Raw genomic sequence first — 20,472 nt, 5'->3', positions numbered from 1 at the left:
AAGTTCATTATTAAACTGGCTTTTGTCCTCGAGCAATTAAAGAATAACATGGCACCTTGCTGGTTGAATTTACAACTGATAAAATTGATCAGATGTCAGAAGAATTTTGAGGAAAACAAAAATATTTTTAGGATGCAGAATCTCTGCAACCAAAACTTTTAAAATGAAACAAAAGGAGATTAATCATATATTTTATATTCCAATAAATAAACGTAAACATTTCATCCTAGATCAGCATCATCATTCAATACTCAAGTCTGTTTAGCCAGGCACGTATACATTGTGTCACATGGGTAGGTCAGTAGTAACAATGTGTGAGTAAGAAATTAATTGAGTTAATACACACCAGGGCCACAGGATGTGGCATCTGAATTTCAGACAGTCAGTATTTAATAGTCTCACCAAGAGACAAGCATGTATAAGACTTCCAAGCAAAAGTTGTCATTATGAATGGCAAGCATTTAAAACAGAGAGAGGGAGAAAGTTCCTTATATATGTAAATCAACCCCCCCAAATGTTCCTTATTTCAGAATTGCAATTCAGATCAAAGTTCACTGGCTTCATTCATGTGGTAAAGGCAGGCACTGAATGGAGAGAACATCCCTTCAATGGGTAGAATTTAAAATCCTATTTTAATAAATACAATTCAAACACATAAGGTCATATGGCATGTAGTTCAACCAGGGATGGATTACCGACTGGGGCAATGGGGCCAGTGCCTAGGGGCCCTTGACTACCAGGGGCCCTTGCCTTTAAGGTTGCGTGATCTAGTTTGGTGATCCCCTCGCTCAAAAATACATCAACAATGAAAAATGGGTCCTTGGAGATAATTGCAAGTCATAATATGTCCCTGAGTGCAACACACATATTTGAGTTCAGTTCAGTCAATACGCAACCTGAATTGTGATTGCGGTCCACAAGGCAAGCAAGTTTGTGCCTGCAGAGTCTCACAAATTGCCCTCAGTGGAGGCAGCTCACAAAGGCATGTACCATGACGTTTCTCCAAGAACTGTGGTCCAGTCACATCCAAATGGTCTCACAAATGTCGGTTTGTATGACGGACATTAACATAAGCATTTGAGGAGTTGGTCTCTGGTTCAGAGTATGTCATATTCTCCTTGCATGCCTGTTGATTCAAGCCCTCTGAGTGAAAGGGACAGTGTTCAGTGAGGAGAAGATGGAATGGCCGTAAAGCTCACACACGCTCAGGGTTTACATCTTTACTGACCCTGCGTCTGGGGAAAAGCCGGCGTTTCAACATGATCAGCTGAGGGACAGAAAGAAGAGGAAGGAGTGTCAACCAAAGCGGTTATGAATGCTACGAGTCAACTTGAGACAAGACACATGATAGTAAAAAGAGGGAAGGAAAGAAACAAGAGAAAAACTCATGTATGGAAGTTGTAGTTATGACGTGATCAGTGTTTAAGTGATTTTAAAGGGATAGTGCACCCAAAAACATTAAATTATGTCATAATTTACACTCACTCATGTTCCAACATGTTAACTTCAGTCACCATTCACTTCATTGTATGACAATAAATGCAATGAAAGTGAATAGTGACTGATGTTTCAATTTGTGTTCCATAGAAGAAAAAATCCTACGTGTTTGGGACATCATGAGAGTTAGTAAAATGATGACAGACTTTTCATTTTTGGGTGAATTTCATCATTATTGTTATTTCATTGACATGCAATGTGGAAAGTTGAGACATAAAGAAAATTCCACTGGTTATTGCTTAATTTCTTGGAAAAATGTTCATTCAAACATGACGTGAAGGCAGCCATCTGTCAAGTAAACAAGGAAGAGGCAGTACGATGTGGCGGTAGACTGTAAATCTGTTATAATGACATATAGTACAGTAATTAGGCCTGTTAATGGGCTAGTCCGTAAAAAATAATGACTGCTGCTGAACAATATAAACAACACGTCTTTACATATACAGCATGCACGGGAGGCATGTCACTGAGAATGTCTCACCTCCATCTTTAAATTCATGGTGAGTGTCCAGATTCCTGTTCTGTCACTATGGACAGATGAAGACATATTGTCTTAAAAGGTCACCGTGTCCATTAATCTCTCCCCAGGATCAGAACAAAAAAAACCTGAGCTCTCTTCTCGAAAACAGATGATACAGCGACGAATACTGCAACAACTTTCAGCGAGCCGCAAGGTTGAGGCTGAGAAATGTCAATCAATCATAGGCATGATATCATGATATCAGCGTAAGCATTTTGCCTAGTACTATTTCCTTAAAAGAACACCATGACAGATGGCAGCTGAGTAAATTTCAATATGTTAGTTACTCGTGGAACTGATATGGGATATCAAGGCTGCAGAGACTTAGCACACATGATTCTGGATTGATTGTGTGTGTGTGTGCATTTGTGTGTGTATATAAAAGAAAGTGGACAATGGAAGTGTAAGCTGAAACGTACTGACCTGCTCAGCAAAGAAAGACATGACTGTGAAGACAACCAATGTTACAAGCACACAGTGGGTCCAGAACTTCAGTTTGTCCCTGTATATTCGCCTGTGAAAGCCCAAAAAAAGGAAGGATACTGTAAAGACTTTAAATATATACCACAACAAAATGGCACTTTCCATAAATAGACAAAAAAAAAAACGGTGACCCAATAATGCATTAGAGGCACAAATCCTAGGTTTTTACATATGTTAGATTAACTTTTATTTGGGGGGGTCTGGGTGGCTCTGACTACCTCCCTTGGAGTCACGAGTTTGAATCCAGGGCATGCTGAGTGACTCCTGGCAGGACTCATGAGCAACCAAAATGGCCCAGTTGCTAGGGAGGGTAGTCACATTGGGTAACATCCTCGTAGGTGCTATAATGTGGTTCTTGCTCTCTGTGGGGCGCGTGGTGAGTTGGGTGTGGATGCCTATAGCGTATAGCGTGAAGTATAGTATAGCGTGAAGCCTCCACACACGCTGTGTTTCCACGGAAACGTGCTCAACAAGCCAAGTGATAAGATGCGCAGATTGACGGTCTCAGACGCAACTGAGGACATAGTGCGCATTGGGAATTCCAAATTGGGGAGAAAAGGGGGGATAAAAAATATCTTCTGGACTATAAAAAAAAAAATAAAAAAAAAAGACACGCAGGTGTGTAAAAGCAGCACTGAAAGTAAACTTTGCAGGATGGTGGCCCTCAAAGACCTGATTTGAAAAGCCCTAAACTAATATTTTACATAAATCAGTATGAGAAGTAGCTAACTTAAACAATCAAATGTCTCCATTGTATAATTATAAAACAATAAATTTGACTATCTGTTCAATGTCAACTCATTAAAATAAATACAAACAAAAACACGTAGATTTGATTAAATGTTGTCTTTTTAATTTAACAAAAAACAGGGTCTAGAACTGCATTTACATGTCCCTAATGTAATTTCATTTAATTTGTTAATAACTAAATATAAATACAATATATTTCTGAAGATGTTAAACACTTTACAGTGACGTCCTTGCCTACTGGCATTGGCTCAGTTCTGATGTAACCCAGCGGGTTGTCTGAGGTGAGAGGTTGATAAGGTGACATCACCCACTCTGAAGACTGCAGCCTTTCACACTTTTGTCACCAGAGTGCGTGTCTCTGTGTATGTATGAGGCAATCTGCATGGACACAGTGCTCCTAAACGGAGTCAATGGGGTTATTTGAGCCTGGCAGTGCCCAAAAATAACGCACTGCCCCTCTGTCCAGGCAGGCAGGAGGGTCACATGGCTCTGCTGAGGCTTTATGGGGCATCTGTGTGTAACAGAGAGCTGCTCTGGCTGTTTGTGCATGAATGGTGAATGTGCTAGTCATAATTTCCAGCCAGTACCCCTCCAAAGGAGCGACACACAAACGGCTTCTCTACCATCTCCCCATACTCAGAATTCCAGCTAGTGATGACAGCTATAACCCATCTCACACTATGATGACAGGAAGGACTGTTTACTTTCATTCACACAAGGAGAGCAAAAGAAACAGGCTATAAATCATACGAGTACAATCACACAACTATAGTTAAACACACACACACCGACTTGTAAAACAGGCTTGAGGTCATTACAATTAAAACGATTATATTATCCTGGTAAAAACAAAAACATACTAACGTTCAATGTACAGTGCAGTCTTAGGCACTTAAGATGTCTTACAAAAGCCTTTGTCTTAATAGAATTTGTCAATGGGAAAAATACATTTTAAACGCCCAAACAGAAAACAGAATACATTAGAATAAAAGAACAGGGAGCCCTGCAACAGATGTCATGGCCTCGACAAAGCCCCCCACTGAACATCATGTCAGTCTGAGATTACATGAAGAGACAGAAGGAGTTGAGAAGAACTGTGGCAAATTCTCCAAGAAGCTTGGAAGATCCTATCTGCCAACAACCAAGAAAAACTGTGTCCAGCTGCGAGTAGGAGAATTGGTGCTGTTTTGAAGGTAAAAGTGTGCACACCAAATATTGATTTACCTTTTTTCAGTTTTGTTTTTTTCTGTTTACTGGACTTTATATGACATTTAGTGATAAATGAAAACTATTTATGTCATTATTTTTTAAGAAATCCTCAATTCACCATACAGTAAATATTGTGTCCACATACACCGATCAGCCACAACATTTAAACCACCTACCTAATATTGTGTAGGTCCCCATCGTGCCACCAAAACAGCGCCAACTCGTATCTTAGAATAGCATTTTGAGATGATATTATTCTCATCACAATTGTACAGAGCAGTTATCTGAGTTACCATAGACTTTCAGTTTAAACCAGTCTGAACATTCCCTGTTGACCTCACTCATCAACAAGACATTTCCCTTCAGCAAAACTGGCGCTCACTGGATGTTTTTTGTTTTTGGCACCATTCACAGTAAATTCTAGAGACTGTTGTGCATGAAAATCCCATGAGATCAACAGTTACAGAAATACTCAAACCAGCCAATCTGGCACATGATCAGTCAATTGTGTGTCAGCAGTGCAAAAAATCATGCAGATACGGGTCAGGAGCTTCAGTTAATATACAGATCAACCATCAGAATGGGGAAAAAATTTGATCTCAGTGATTTGGACCGTGGCATGATTGTTGGTGACAGACGGGTTAATATATACATGGACAATATATCCACATTTACCCATTTAAAAACAGTATATACATGCTATATTATATAAATATATATGAAGTGAATGTTTCGGTTTCATTTTCAACTGTTAGAAGCTACTGAAAGTTTCACAAAACTATTCATATCAGAATTGGCCAGACCTGATCTGTCTGATAATACAAACTGTGGTATGTGTTCAAACCAGTTTGACTTGTTGTAGGTGTTTAACAGCTTTGTCAAATGTTGAGCTATTTTTTCCTCATTTAACAAACACAGGCTAGCTGGAATGTGCAACTTAAAACAATTAAAGTTTGGTGCATTTCTTCAAATTTTTGTTTCACATCACAAATAAAACCCACTTGTGACTGAATTCTTACCACTCCTGTAGCTCTGACATGTGGAGGAACCTATTTCTGTACTCTCTAGGCAGCTCAAACTGAGAGGGCAGTGGGAACATGGACTCGTAGAAGTCCCTCAGTACTGCTTTAACTGTGCTGGCTTCCTTATGGCTGTGGTCAATGTTGTCATTCAAGCAGATAAACTTCCTATGGATTAAATAATAGAGTGAATGTTGTCGCTAAACCTCATCTTAATATGAAAGAAAACTATCATTTAAAGCAGTGGTATGACAAGTCTAATGGGAAGTTCAATTCATGAGGGAAATTCAAATCATTAGGTAAAATTTGAATGGCGAATTCCAATAAACCGTATCTGAACTGAACTAAACCACAATACAAAGATATAACCACAGTTTCATGAAAAAGGTCTCATACATCTGAACTGGTCGGTGTAGACTAAAAGGTCTAAAAGTTTAGTGTACTTCATTTTTGTTTTCATTGTATGTGGTCTCATTTGGGCACAGGGGTGTTCTAGAGTGATATTTTATGTTCTTTATTCTTTTATGTAATTTTTTGGGAATTGAAAACAACAATAAAAAAAATGTATTACATTAAACCAAAACCTGTGCATATACCTCGGGTTCTTCCTGATGTCATCCAGCTGTCCCACTACATGTGAGACATTGGTCCGTATCATCTTAAATGCGATCTCCTCCTCCCCCATTATTTCAAACCTATAAGAGAACATGAGCCTGCATCACAAATCCAGTCACTTAAAAGACAATGAAGTGGGTGTTCTTTTGGGCAGGTAATGAAAACCTACTTGTATTTATTCTGGACCCTAAAGGCTTTGTGTATTCTCTCTGTGATGGTTTTGCAGTTGATGACTAGATCTTTTGTGACAGGTGGCTGCACACAGATCAAAACACATATTTTATTAACAGTACCAACAAATCCACAGATACAAAAACTGATATGATACAGTACCCAAATGCAAACATTTGGATGCCAATAGCCAAAAGCTATGGACGACGTAATGGTGTCCAAATAATCATTGTTCAATCTGATATTGTGAGTTTTGGTCTATGTGATATTAGACTGGTAATAGTAACACTTTACAAAGGTTGTGCATATAAAAACTAGTTAATGTAATAGTTGAACTAACAAATAATGAACAATACTTATATAAGCATCATTCAAGCATTTGATTAGTTGATTTCAACATCCTGTAGACCAATATTTTTTACATTAAAAATGATATACGTTAACATTCATTTTGAACTAATAATGAGCAATAGTATATTTAAAAATGTAACACTAAGCAACATAAATATACGGTATGCTGTAAAAATTATAAAATGTTCATATTGTCCAAAATATTGTGTTAGTTCATGATACATAATGCATTAACTAACATTAACTTGAAAAAATTTATTGTAATGTGGTACCCTGGTTATCCTCGTCTTTCCGAATATTATTAAGACTCATTACATGGCTCTCTGGAATACTCGAATCTGATTGGTCAATGGCGCCATCTAGCTGTCAGTTATTTCTGAGTAACAACTGCATATCCAGGGATTAAGACGTATCAGGCCACTCATTCAAGTATTGCAAGTCATCTTTCCTACTTCTCAGATCACGATGCAATCTCTAAAAGTATGTTACTAAAATTATTTAAACTCAAATCAATGTTTCATGTCCATTTATTTATTTGTCAAGTAGCCTTGTAATAAGATGCATAAAGAGGAGTCAGACGTTCATTAATTATAAAATAAACACCAACAGAACTCAGTTTAGCCATTTATTTCTTCTCACATAATTTCAAAGCAAATCAATATTTTGTGTCCAAATTTATGCTTAGTAGCCATGTAATAAGGGGGATAATGTACAGTCAGCTGGTTGTTATTGCAAAATAAACCACTTCAGGGTGATCACACTGTCTGGGTCTATTTTGCGATAACCAGTAGACTGTATTATCCCTGACTAAAGAAGGTGGTTCTCACCATGCTGGGGTCATAATAGGCCTCCTGGGTGGGGCTGAAAGAGTGGAGTTGTATGAGGTTGGATGGAAGAGTCTTCGAACAGTTTATGAGCATCTGCTCCAGACTGGTCAAATCCTGTTTATAGTAATAGAGACAAGATATCCTCTCCTCAAAACATTGTTTAAAAAAAAAAAAAAAAAAGAACACAGTTACACCAATAAGATAGATAGATAGATAGATAGATAGATAGATAGATAGATAGATAGATAGATAGATAGATAGATAGATAGATAGATAGATAGATAGATAGATAGATAGGTGTGTGTGTATTGTGTTGTGCAACAGCATTTGACAAAACACTATGTTTTTATGTTGTATACATATTTGACTGAACTCTTCTATTGTAAATGGATTCCATTCGAGGTGCTGTAAGTTATTTTTGTTATGGAATGAGATGCAGAAAATGCCTCTATTACCTGTCAAATATATCTGAAATAGGTGCCATGAAATATCCCACCTGTCTCTGTAACAGCCCTAGGCTAGGTAAACAACGTGGGATTTGTCCACTGTCAGATCGTTTGTTTAGCTAATCTAAAGACTTTCTACTTGTCAATTATTGCGCGTTTTCATAATAGTAACCCTTATATGCTCATAAGTGCCAGTACGGTGTCCTGCTCCTGTGCAATGCTCAGGGTCAGACCTCCCCCTCCATCTGCTCCAACAAGTTCTCTATTGTGTCTGTGTGCGCATTTTTTGAGAGGGGTTTTGAAAATAGGAGGTGTGGCTAATTCAAAGGCTGGTCTGATGGAAGGTCCAGAAAGGCTAAAATCACTTACAGCATCTTAAAGAAGCATGAACGTATAGTGAAGAAAGAGGTTTGTGGTTACAAAACTTGTTCATTTGCATTTTCCAATGCAATATGAGCCCATTCTTACTTCCTGTTCAACATCTGCTTTTGTAATCCCATTTTGACATATATCCATGAAAAACTGATACACATCAGGGCTTGGGTAAATCATGTCATTCTCACCACACTGTGATGGAAAGGTTGTGCATACCTGAAGACTTAAGGGGAGTTCATGGATGCGTGTGGCCAGTGTGCGGATCTCGCGGTCGGACAGCACACCGGAGTGATCCGTGTCAATTTCATCAAACACTTCTGATATATTGAGATGCTGCACTGCACTCATCAGGAAGTAGAAATAAGAGAAGGCGAACTGCATGTCCTCAGAGTGACGCACACGGTGAGATGAGGTCTTATCAAACTCCTGAGGTAAACTGGATGGATGGATGACAGTAAGTACAGAAAGAAAAGGAAAATATGATATTAGAAATAGTCCCTGACAAGTGCGATGGCTGGTGTTCAGTGATATCTACAGTAGCAAGATGAACAGGTAAGAAATAGCCTTTACTATAGTGCATTTTAGCACTCCTGGAACCCGACGCTCCAGACTAACCATTTCCTAAATTCATTTAGCCCATTCCTAAATGTGATTGCTTTGACAGATGTAATGTCCGTGCTCAGGTGTGTGTGTGTTGTGTCTCTTACGTGTCCTGCAGCTCCTGCATGATAAGCCTGTCAACCATGTGAGGCATGTGTGCGGGCACTTTGCGAGAGGTGAAGCCGAATTGAGCATTCAAGAGTCTGTTGACATAGCGGAGTGAGTCTGCGAAAGTGTCCTGCAACCTCCTGCCATAGGTGGCACTATCAGCTGTATATAGAAGCTCTCTCTCCAGACGCTTCTCTTCCTATTAAGCGCAAAGGAGACACATACAGAGTGGGACAAACTACATTCACACTGGCGAATGTAACCTACGCTGCTGTTATACACATCTCACCTCCAACAGATCCTGAAAGAACTTTCTCCTCTCCCATGGAAGGAAGCCACGGTCTGAGCTGGTGTAGTGCTGGAGTTTACGGCTCATGGGCCGCCCCCGGATGTGGGCTTCATTTTTTGGACCTCTCTCTTTGGACATGTTCCCCACCATGGTGCTGAGGAACTTAGACGCATGAGGTTTCTCCATGCCAACCAATCGAGATTGAGCTTTGGGAGTAACCCCATCAATCTGGATTGGAATAAGAGATGGCAAGACTTTTATTTGGTGATGTTTCACCACTCCTGGGTCTTCTTGTGCTTTTTTCACCCTTGCCGCCTTCTCTGCCTGCTGTGTATTGGCTAAATTTCCTTTTTTTTTTTGTTCTTTGTTCTGGTCCTGCTTCTCTGCAGGGAATTTTTTGTTTAGTGAAAGCTGAGCTTTGTGCTTGTAGGGCTCCATCAGCACAGCTTTGGTCAAATTATAGCCTTTAATGGTGATATCACCCAATTTTAGCTTCTCATTTAGTTTCCGTAACTCAACTTTCACTTCCTCTGGCAAAAGAGATTCGTTTAACGCAGGCACCTGCACAGTCTCTATCTCGCCAAGGGTCATCTCTCTAACTCTAGGGCCTTGTTTTTCTTTGGCAACTTCTTCAAAGTGGACCTCTGGTTCTGGGGTCACCACGGTTGGTTTAGGTGCAAGCTCATTCTTCTCCTGAACAGGTTCAGACACATTAGACTTGGGTAATTCTCTGGTATCCACAACAACAGAGAAGATCATGGTGAAGTCCTGGTTGTCGGTGCCCTGGAAAGTGATGTTGTACTGGATCTGGGTGGCATTGTGTCCAGGCAGCAGCAGTAGGTGGATGGTCTTCCATTTATTGGCGACAGAAGTGTGACGGACTGCTGGGCTATCACCGACCTGAGCCTCTGACACACGGTTGGCCATGCCTGAGAAGCTAAAGTATGGCCGGAGTTCTCCCTGAGGCAGGGTGTAGTGTGTCTGGCTTTTCTGGAGGATGACACGGTGGAGCTGGTTGAAATTATCTGTGGAAAGCACAAAAAAATTTAAACAAAATAATTTAATTCCAAATCAAACATTGATAGACTTGGTAAAATTCCATAAGCAAGTAATTACAGGGTTTTGAAGACCAACTTTCCCCATTTTTTCGTAATTAATGTATAGAGATTTAAAAAAAAAATCATTTTATTAGGCTTATAGTTACAAAGGCCAATTTCTAGGTGCTAAAATATTTTAGAGCTGAGTAACACTAGAAAAAATATATATATTCACAATAGAAACTTCCATTACTTTTAAAGATTCTATTAATTTCCATGACTTTCTCGAGCCTGAAAATCACAATTTTAACATTTCCTGATATTTCCAGCTTTGTCCATGATCATGGAAAGCCTGCACTGCAAACCCTAATGTTGTCAGTACTGTAAAAATCACTTGAAATAACTCAAATATCTAAGTTTCTTGCTTTTATTTTTCTTAAAAATTCATAGACTTAAGGTTTTAAGTGTTAATAACCCATACTATTGGGTAAAAAAAACCGGAGGCTGTGGGAAATACCCTCAATGCCATGCGCTTGAATTATTTAACTATGTTTCCTTGGTCAAAGGGACCTTATGGGGACATTTAAAGAGTTGTTATTAAGAAGTCATAGTAAAATTAAACAATTCATTTTTAGCTCTTTTGTATCTAGAATCAGTTATAATCTTCATAATTGAAGCTGTGCTATTGTATGATCTAAATTTTAGACCATTCAGTTCAAATTATTAAGTTGAAACAAAATCATTTATATAGCAAATCTGAGTAAATAGTCCAACTTAATACTAACCTAAATAGTAAAGTTTATTCAATCTGAACACCAAGTTAATTGAACTTATTTACACAAGTTTTGGAGACGTTATTACTCAATTAAATAAAGGGAACAAGTTTACTCAAACAATAAAGTAGTCAACTTATTAGGGTTTTCAGGGTGTAATTTTAAAAAATACTCAACACTCTCACCTTGTCCGCAGTCACCCACATCAAACCCACAGGTAAGAACGTTGCATGCTTGGTCACAGAACTTATCGGCTAACCAAGAGTTAACGCAGCCCTGGTTACAGAAGGACACGCCCCCCAGCCCTCCTAGGCCACCCGACAAATGCCAAGGTTGCCCGCCTCCAATCACAGAACCACCACCTATACCTCCTCCAAAACGACTGCTGCCTGCAGCACCTGCCATAGAACACAAGAAACGATGGAAAAGATGAGAGGATTGTAGGAGAAACTAGAGCCAAACATTCGTTTGAAAATTATAAGTCAGACAAATATCAACATTTCATACTGAATCAATCCTTTGAATGCACTGTAGGCTGCTTTGCATAAAAGCATGTGCCAAATGCATACATGTAAATGTAAATAAAAGTGTTAAAACACCTTGACAGTCCCCTCCATCCCAGTCACAGGCCGAGTTATTGCAGGCCTTGTCGCAGTAGCCATCTTTGATCCAGGAGCCTGGGCAGCCATCGGCACAGTTTGGAACGGGCCAGGTGAGATAAACCTGTGAATGCAGAGTAGATCAATGGTGCTCCTCAGACATAAATCATTATTTGTTTCAGACTACTAAGCTACAAGGCTGTTATATTTCAGTGAATTCAGTGGCAGTCTTTCTGACCTTTTGACCTTTGGAGTGACTGTAGAAGTCATCAGGCCACACCTCCTTACCGAACATGACATCGTCATTGAGGTAGATAAACTTTTGTGAGAGTCCTGGGATTCGGTGTATATGGGTCTCAATGGCAGGAGAACTGAATGTAGGAAGTTGGGACTGGTTCTGAAAAATGTCCTGAGAGACAGCAAACACAAATTCCAAATTGGCATAAAAGATCTTGCCAGTAATTTCCTAAAACTACAAAGATGTATCGATATACCACAATAAATGCTAATGCTAAATTGTTTGCATCCCAGCACACCTTTTTGGAGCTCACACATTTTTCACTGTTCAAAGGAACCCTCAGAGCCATCCCAAAAACTACATTTAAATTCTAAAAAATACATTTTGTGGCACTGCTAAACAACAAAGGCTTTGCAGAGCTCACCCGGTGGGTAACCACAGAAACTCGTGGATTATCCAGGTTAAGCCAGGACGGGATCTGCCCATTAGTTACAATAAAGACGTGCCGCACCCAGGGTGCATGTTTCTCGATAGAGCGCAGTGAATAGCGCAATTCCTCGTTATCTTCAAAGCGACTGGCAGACACATCTTCATCCTGCTTGGACTGAAAGAGAGGACGATCATCTATAATCCAGTTATGCTTGTATTTGTGCAGCTGTCGTTCATGCACTCCATTTATTAATTTTGACACGCAAAATCGGCAGTGATACTGGAGTGACATGTCTACCTGTGAGATGGCGCTCAGGTCCCAGAACAGATATGCTGGGCTGACTGTCAGTTCTTTCCCATCCAGCGTCAGGTTCTTCTTGGCCTGCTGGGTGAGATCAGTGAAATCCTGAGCGCTGTTTAAGTGGAGCAAAGCGATGCTGGCCTCAGAATACAGCTGCAACTGAGAAACACAAACATACACAGACAAGCTTACTTAACTGTCTAAATGAAGATGTACACTAGATTTCTTTTGTTTTTTATATAAAGTTAATCATAATGAATATAGACTAACCCAAACAGAAGAAAGTCATACAATATGAGGGTGCATGAGAGATGACAGAACTTTCATTTTTGGGTTAACTATCACTTTAAGGGAGTGAAAAATTTGAGAAGGGAGCTCACCCGAAGACAGACACAAAGCTCACTATTCGAAGATCATTCACAGTCACTCTGACACACAGTGTCCCCATGGCTTTATGACTGGGGGAATAACTTTCATACCTGGTGCCAGATGTGTGAGCGTGTGTATTTATGCAATTATGTATAGATGCATTGAGCTTTTATTATTTTATTTGTTTCTACATGAAAAGACAGACAGAATATGCCACTAGTATTTTATACATGCAATATACATGCATACACAAATGCCTAGTACATAATATTGAGTAGATAATTCTTCAAAACAAGATATTTTTCCTGCTATTCTTTATTTCCTTTTCCTATGTCTGGAAGGTTTGAGAGGAATTCCAGCAGCCTTGTTACAGCCGGAGCGCAGCCACAGCTCCTCTGATGATGAATCTGTTTGTCAGATCAAGTTTCCTCTAAAACAACATGTATGACTTCTCACATGCCAACTGAAGGCAGCAGACCGCCACAGCAGTTTATCTTTAGTAAATGTATTATTAGAAAATAAACTTTCATTACATTTGAATGCATCCTTTAGCTCGCTGACACACACACACACCACTGACAGTATGTATTGAGTAACTGTGTGTAGATTTGACAGAGGTCATGGGAGAGCTATAATCAACATTGCTAACAGGCTAACACGCACTATAAATACAATAGCACAGTGACAGCATATAGCAAGACGAGAAAGAAAGAAAGAAAGAGACAGACCGCAAGAAAATACAAAAAAGCAAGCAAGAAAGAAACAGAGTCAGAAAAAGTAAGAAACGAAAGCAAGCAAGGAGACAGACAGACACACAGAGAGAAAGAGAAAAACAGAACAATTAAAGAGAAAAAGAAAAAAGCAAGAAAAGACAAATAGCAAGGAAGCAAGGAAAAGACAGAAAGTCAGAAAGAGACAGAAAAGAGAGAAAGAAAGAAGGAAAGAAATAAAGAAAAGAAAGTCAGAAATAAAGAGAGCAGAAAGTCAGAAAGAACTGTGACTGTGGAAATGGAGATGGAAGGTCACCTAAACCCTGGCGCCGGGCCATTTCAAACAGTTGTTGTAATGTCACTGCACTCGAGTGTCACTGTAATACCCTGAACTCCTATCACATGACCCGAGGACAGACACCACACATCAACCTAACAAATATGAGATCTACAACACAACACTGATTATAATTTCATAAATCTATGGATGTGAGATCTAATCTGACAAGTGCTTATTCTGCCTGATAGCCAGTAATAGATCAAATGACCAATTCTGTAATACTGTCTGGTGTGTTGATGGGAACAAGGTCTTTAAAAAGTTCACTACATGACTCATTCTGGTATTACACCTCAGAGTTTCTGATGAATTTTACAATCTAGTGCGCCACCATGTGGTCATTTTGAACACTGACTTGTTTGTGAGGTTTTTACCTGTTTGATTTTACTGGTCACCACAGCTGGCAGTTTGACCCTGAGCTGCTCAGTTTCCTTTAATGACCCTGGGAAGCCACTCAGGTAGGCCAGAGTGTGCATGCGGACCAAACCAGGAGCCTCTTTATCAGTTGTCTGTGCAAAAAAATAAATAAATAAAAATCACTTGTTTGGACTAAAGAGGTTTCACAAGGTCTGAAACATGAGCGCCAGAAACTCTGTTGTAATGTGTTCATAGATCAAAACATGATTTTAACAAGGTGATCAAACTGTAAAATGTCCTGAGGAGACAATAAACAACAGACACCACAGAAACCACAGTTCCCTTTCTGGGATTGATCATTATCAGAAAGAGGGGCTTTATATTTTGGCCTCATGCTTTCCATTTCAAGATTGTATCTGGGATATTTCAACTTGATTTCTCTGACCACATACATTTCTGGTGTCCAATGCTGGAAAGATGACACATAAAGAAACAAAATGGGAATGCTAGTGTTTGTTCTGGTTGTGTACATTTATCAACCTGAAAAGTGATAGAACAGCAGTTAGATTCCTCACCAGGTAACCTCTGCTGATGGAATGTGTCAGGGAGTTCTTCACAGCATCTGTATGGGCCTTTTCAGCTAGAGTAGAAAAGATAAAGACTAACGTTAGGTGAATGCGCAATAAATGTTGAACTCATTTCACATTTATTGCTGGAATACGCAGTGTCTACATTTATTTCAAGGGTTGTTCCATCCAGATATTCACCTGATTGTTATGTTAAAAATTGTAAAGCATATTTTATAAACTGGCCTTGAATTATAAAGTAGCCAATAACAAAAAAGTACCATGGCATTACCATGATTATTTGGGACATGTACCTTGGTAGTATAATGGTATTCTTCCATTATACAAGTTCTATGTATTGTAAATACCACAGTATATGAATTTGGTAATTTTTTAGTATGTGTGCGTGTCTGAAGGTTATGAATGTACCTTCATTATGGGAGTGGAAAAGAAGGACAGACACGCTTGTGGAAGGATGAAGGGGTTTGGCCACCTGTAGGAGTTGTTTGGTAGACGAGAAAGCAGCTGAAAGAGTTGGCAGCTCTTTTAAGGTGATGTTGGCAGGGAGGGCCGGATCCAGCACCAGCACAGGAGCCATGATACAGTGGGACAGCAGACATTCTGGCCTATCACAGGACACACAGACTAAATGAAAGGACTCAACGAGATCTGGTCGTTAAAACAGAATTGATCAGATATTTACAAACATTTTCTGTTGCTGCAGTTGCTTTAACACTGGAAAGTGCTGTTAGCATAAAACTATGTGGCAGTGAAAAAGGCTCTATTCGCTGAGAAACAGAAAACCTTCAAACCACACAGTACTGCAGTACACATGATCATGCTGAGAATGAAATCATTTCAACTCATTTCTAGCCTAATTTCTTTTTTCTACTTATTTTAGACACTCACCTTCCTTTAGGAGCTTCGGTCATTTCAGATGCATTCTTTCCCAGACGTTCCCTAAAAGAACAACAAATAAAAACTCTTAAAGGGATAGTTCACCCAAAAATGAAAATGTAATCATTTATATCCTCATGCCATTCCAGATGTGTATGACAAATGAAAATTTTTATAACACAAATTACATTTTTAGAAGAATATCTAAGTTCTATAGGTGTATACAAAGCACAGTGAATGGTGACCAAATCTTTGATGCTCCAAAAATCACAAAAAGCCAGCATAAAATGAATCCATACACATCTCCTGTGGATTTCATCCATGCCTTCAGAAGTAATATGATAGGTGTGGATGAGAAACAGATCAATATTTAAATCCTTTTTTACTATAAATCTCAACTTTCATTTCCACACTTCATGCATATCACCATCTACCGTTACAGAATTACATTACAGAATGCTCTGTTTCTCACCCCTATCACATCACTTCAGAAGATATAGATATATATTACTTTTAAACTGCTTTTATGAACCTTTTGGAGCATCAACATTTTGGCACCCATTCACTTGTATTGTATGGACAAACAAGAGCTGAAATATTCTTCTAAATACCATAATTTGTGTTCTGTAGAAGACAGAAAGTCATACACATCTTGAAAATCATACACAGATAAAAAAAAAAGAGATTGGAAATTATTATATATTTGTTTTTAAAACTAAAAATAAAATGTTTCCTTTATGATCGAATACATTTAGGAATCCAAGGGTTAAAAAAACACAATGTCACATTTAGACTATGCTGTATGAGGAGTGTTGCTAATCATGTTTGTAATTTCATCTCCCATGGAGATAAATAAAAGTTTTCCTCTGCGTGTATCTGTGTTTAGTGGGAGGGGCGATGTACCTCAGTGCCTTCTGTTCCTCTTCCAACTGCTGTCTCATGGCATGGAGAGCCTTCAGCAGGTCTGTGTCTGTCCCATTTACCCAAGTGTAAACCACATCAATGGGCATCGGCAGACAAAGCCTGAAATAGTACAAGCATATGAAGCAAAAAAAGGCCTGGGAATCTAGCAGCATACAACCATATGCGCGTTTTTATTTTACAATCATGCATTTTTTTAAGGTCAACAGCAGTTGACTGATAAATCTGTCAATATTTGACCATTTTGAGATTAGATGCATCAGCAACTGTGGCAATACCACAATTAATTTTACGTGCTACCCACCTGGTCTGAAATGACTTTCCTGCAACATTGTCTCTGTAGGAATCAAATAACACATGGTACTGACCTCGACTCCACTCTACCACGACCTGCAAAGACACAACAGAACCAGACCCAAACAATCATCAAAAGACCATTGCGACAAACACAACACCATATGCGCCAGGGTATCACCAAGACTTTACTAAAGACCTTTGACTCATTACACATTTTATGCATGCACCATAGTGACCGTGGAAGTTTGATTTCAAGTAACTGGTCACACTGCACTATCATCTTTTGATCAGTAATCAGTGACTGACACAGAGTATGCACAGACAACAGGGTGCATTCATGGTCAAAATGTGAATCTAAGGAAGTTTTGATGAGTGAATCAGACACCCCACATATTGTACATACCTCTCCAAACTGAAAGGCGGACACGATCACAATAACAAGTCCTCCAAAGCACAGGTACAGTCCATAGCGATGAGACAAACAGGTGTATGTCTGTCGCTGTATCAGTTTTAGCAGTGAATTAATGATCACCATGACGCTCCCCGGACATCAACATCTCCTCCTCCATAAACACTTAACGAGGACACGTTTCCAGCGGTGCATTAAAAATAGCTTCCTTACAAGACATGATTCACTACAACACACTGTCACATGATCACCACTCAAACATTGCAGTTCCTCTTTTCGTGACAGACTCGGGGCTGCTCTCTAGTGTTTAGGAGGACAGGCATTCACAGTGGTGGGATTTAAAGAGACAGTTCACCAAAAATGAAAATTATATCATGGTTTACTCACCCTCACGCCATCCCAGGTGTGTATGAATATCTTTTTTCTGCCGAACACAAATTTTTTGAATAATATCTCTGCTCTGTTGGACCTCACAATGCAAGTGAATAGTGACCAAAATTAATTAGGTTCATAAAGCACATAAAGGCAGCATAAACGTAATCCAAAAGACTCTAGTGGTAAAATCCATATCTTCTGAAGCAATATTATAGCTGTGGGTGACAGGCCTTTTTTTATTTTATACCATCAATCTCCACCTTTGAGCAGCCCCAACCTGTAGGTGGCTAAATGTGAAAGTGACACACCAGAATGTGGAAGTGAAAGTGTAGATATTCAGTAAAAAAGGACTTATGAAATACGTTTATAAGGCATTTATGACCCTATTGGACCTTCAAAGTTCTGGTTACTTTTGACTGGTATTGTGAAGACTTACAGAGCTGAGATAATCTTCTAAAAACGATATTCTTCAAAAAAATCTTTGTTTGTGTTCTTCAGAAGTAAGTCATACACATCTGGGATGGAATAAGGGTGAGTAAACGATGAGAGAATTTTCATTATTAGTTGAACAAATCCTTTAAAAATAATAAATTATTATTATTTAAAAAAATATATATATAACTATTTGAAATTTCAATCATTTAAACTATAACATGTAAAAAATATTTTAAAATGAGTTAATATTTTATTTTCAAAATTATTTTATTCTTTTGTTATTAATATTGATATAATTATTATTATTTGCAGTTTTAAGTGTCTAATAGAGTGCCCGGCACACTTAAGCATTGTCTAGGTTACAGAAGCATTAATTTCTTCCATTGACTTCTCATAAAATGGTTCATAAAAGAGTTGTAAGCCATGGACCAAACCAACCAGCTCCGAGGTGAATCACAACATCAAGAAATTTGTTTTGATGAAAAAAAAAAAATAAATACATTTTGATTTTTTTTTACATTGGATAAAAAGACAAAGGTACAAGGCTGTGTACCTCCCATCTTTCATGAGGGCAGGAGCTACAATCTCATGAAGCACTGCAAAATGATGCCAGTGAATACAAAAATGGCAGATATATAAAACTATTGATTTTAGGCTGTTGATTATAGATATAGAAACAATATTTTTGACGTTTTTGAGAAATAATCATAAGGTAATCATATTCAGACCAAACGCACAATTGCGAGTTGTGTGATGTTGCTCATATGCTTTTCTTTTTGGTGGGGCACTTGTATGTTCAGGGGGGCAATGTTGATAAATTTGCCATCAGGCAGGGCAGGGGCACCAGACGTTTTGGGAAGGCAAGATTCAATTATCCCCGGCCACGAATCCAGTGTTTTTACTCGCATCATCATATGCTTTTAGCAGATACTGTGATGTTAAGCATATTATACATCTATATCGATCTATATACATCTGTATATACTGCTCAGTTTCTCTGGATTTACCATTTATAGGTATGTGTTTGTGTAAAATAAAATAAAAATAGATTTATTCTATAAACTACTGACAACATTTCTCCCATTTTTTTGGAATCTTTTGGGAATTTAGGAGAAATGTTGTCAGTGGTTTATAAAGCAAAAATGTTCATTTTACTCAAACCAATACCTATAAATAGTACATTCAGAGAAACTGATAATTTTGCAGTGATTTTGTTTCTAGAGCAGTATAAACTGTATATAGATATAGAACTCATGGAACTGATCTGTTTGCCATTGTGACTGTTTTGCTGTGTTCTAGGAGACAACAGTGATGGCAGTCCATGACTTTGGGGCTGCAATGTTCTTTGTCTTTGGGGTCACGTACACTGTCCTTCAGAGTGTGATATCATACCATTCTCATCCTTACGGATCTTCAAAGTGCATGTCATTTCCATGCATTCTTTGCTGTATTGGCCTTTCTGGCAGTATTTCCCAGAATCCTTTATAAATACAGTTAAAGGGATAGTTCACCCAAACAGTAAAAGTATGTCATATTTGGCTCATCCCCCATGTTGTTCCAAACTAGAGGTTGACCGATAGTGGATTTTGCTGATACAATAACTAAGGTGGTGGGAAAGTTTACATAGCTGCCCAAACTCCCCAAGAGCATTCCAAAAACATTGAGACTTGCATTCCAAAACATTTGGACTTATCTTTGTTTACATTCTTGAAATGGCCTATAGAATGTCAAAAACAATTCTTATTCTTTCCTTATATGACAAAGAGTCCTAAATGAATAAAATCTTAGATGCAGTTTATTGTTCAACCAAAATCCCAACCAAAGATTTGGTGCATAAAGCAGGACTTTTAAGTATAAAAAAAAACAAATACACTGGGGACTATTATTTTGAAAAGACAAAATGATAATCGCATAGGCTAGATTTTTGCAGATAATGATAGTTCTAATAAGCAACTTTCGCCACGATTAATTGATAAAACCGATTAATCTATAATATGTCTCCATGGCACCGCACTCAACAAGCCGAGTGATAAGATGGGCGGGTTGACATTCTCGGACGCAGAGGCAGCTGGGATTTGTCACTACGCCACCACAAGGATTTTAAAGCACATTGGGAATTGGGCATGCCAAATTGGGAGAAAAAGGGGGAAAAAAATTACAAA

The 20,472-nt window shown here is 38.6% G+C and overlaps 1 protein-coding gene across 1 annotated transcript; it reads right to left on the bottom strand.

Moving 5' to 3' along the window:
• Nucleotides 1-21: 21 nt before the first annotated feature.
• LOC127638719 (N-acetylglucosamine-1-phosphotransferase subunits alpha/beta-like) lies at nucleotides 22-17,737 on the bottom strand. The gene is made up of 21 exons (XM_052120370.1): nucleotides 17,495-17,737; nucleotides 17,099-17,184; nucleotides 16,777-16,896; nucleotides 15,886-15,936; nucleotides 15,406-15,602; nucleotides 14,986-15,050; nucleotides 14,428-14,562; nucleotides 12,635-12,796; nucleotides 12,332-12,511; nucleotides 11,908-12,078; nucleotides 11,670-11,793; nucleotides 11,256-11,468; nucleotides 9,261-10,285; nucleotides 8,971-9,170; nucleotides 8,480-8,699; nucleotides 7,443-7,556; nucleotides 6,263-6,348; nucleotides 6,075-6,173; nucleotides 5,479-5,646; nucleotides 2,441-2,531; nucleotides 22-1,267 (listed from the first exon to the last, which is right to left on the bottom strand). Exons 1-21 carry the CDS (start codon nucleotides 17,624-17,626, stop codon nucleotides 1,196-1,198), a joined length of 3,711 nt encoding a protein of 1,236 aa, XP_051976330.1. The 5' UTR covers nucleotides 17,627-17,737; the 3' UTR covers nucleotides 22-1,195.
• Between the last annotated feature and the right edge of the window lie 2,735 nt (nucleotides 17,738-20,472).

This window comes from Xyrauchen texanus, chromosome 47 (assembly GCF_025860055.1).
Source record: "Xyrauchen texanus isolate HMW12.3.18 chromosome 47, RBS_HiC_50CHRs, whole genome shotgun sequence".
Taxonomy (NCBI): domain Eukaryota; kingdom Metazoa; phylum Chordata; class Actinopteri; order Cypriniformes; family Catostomidae; genus Xyrauchen; species Xyrauchen texanus.
This window is presented reverse-complemented; position numbering and strand designations above follow the sequence as displayed.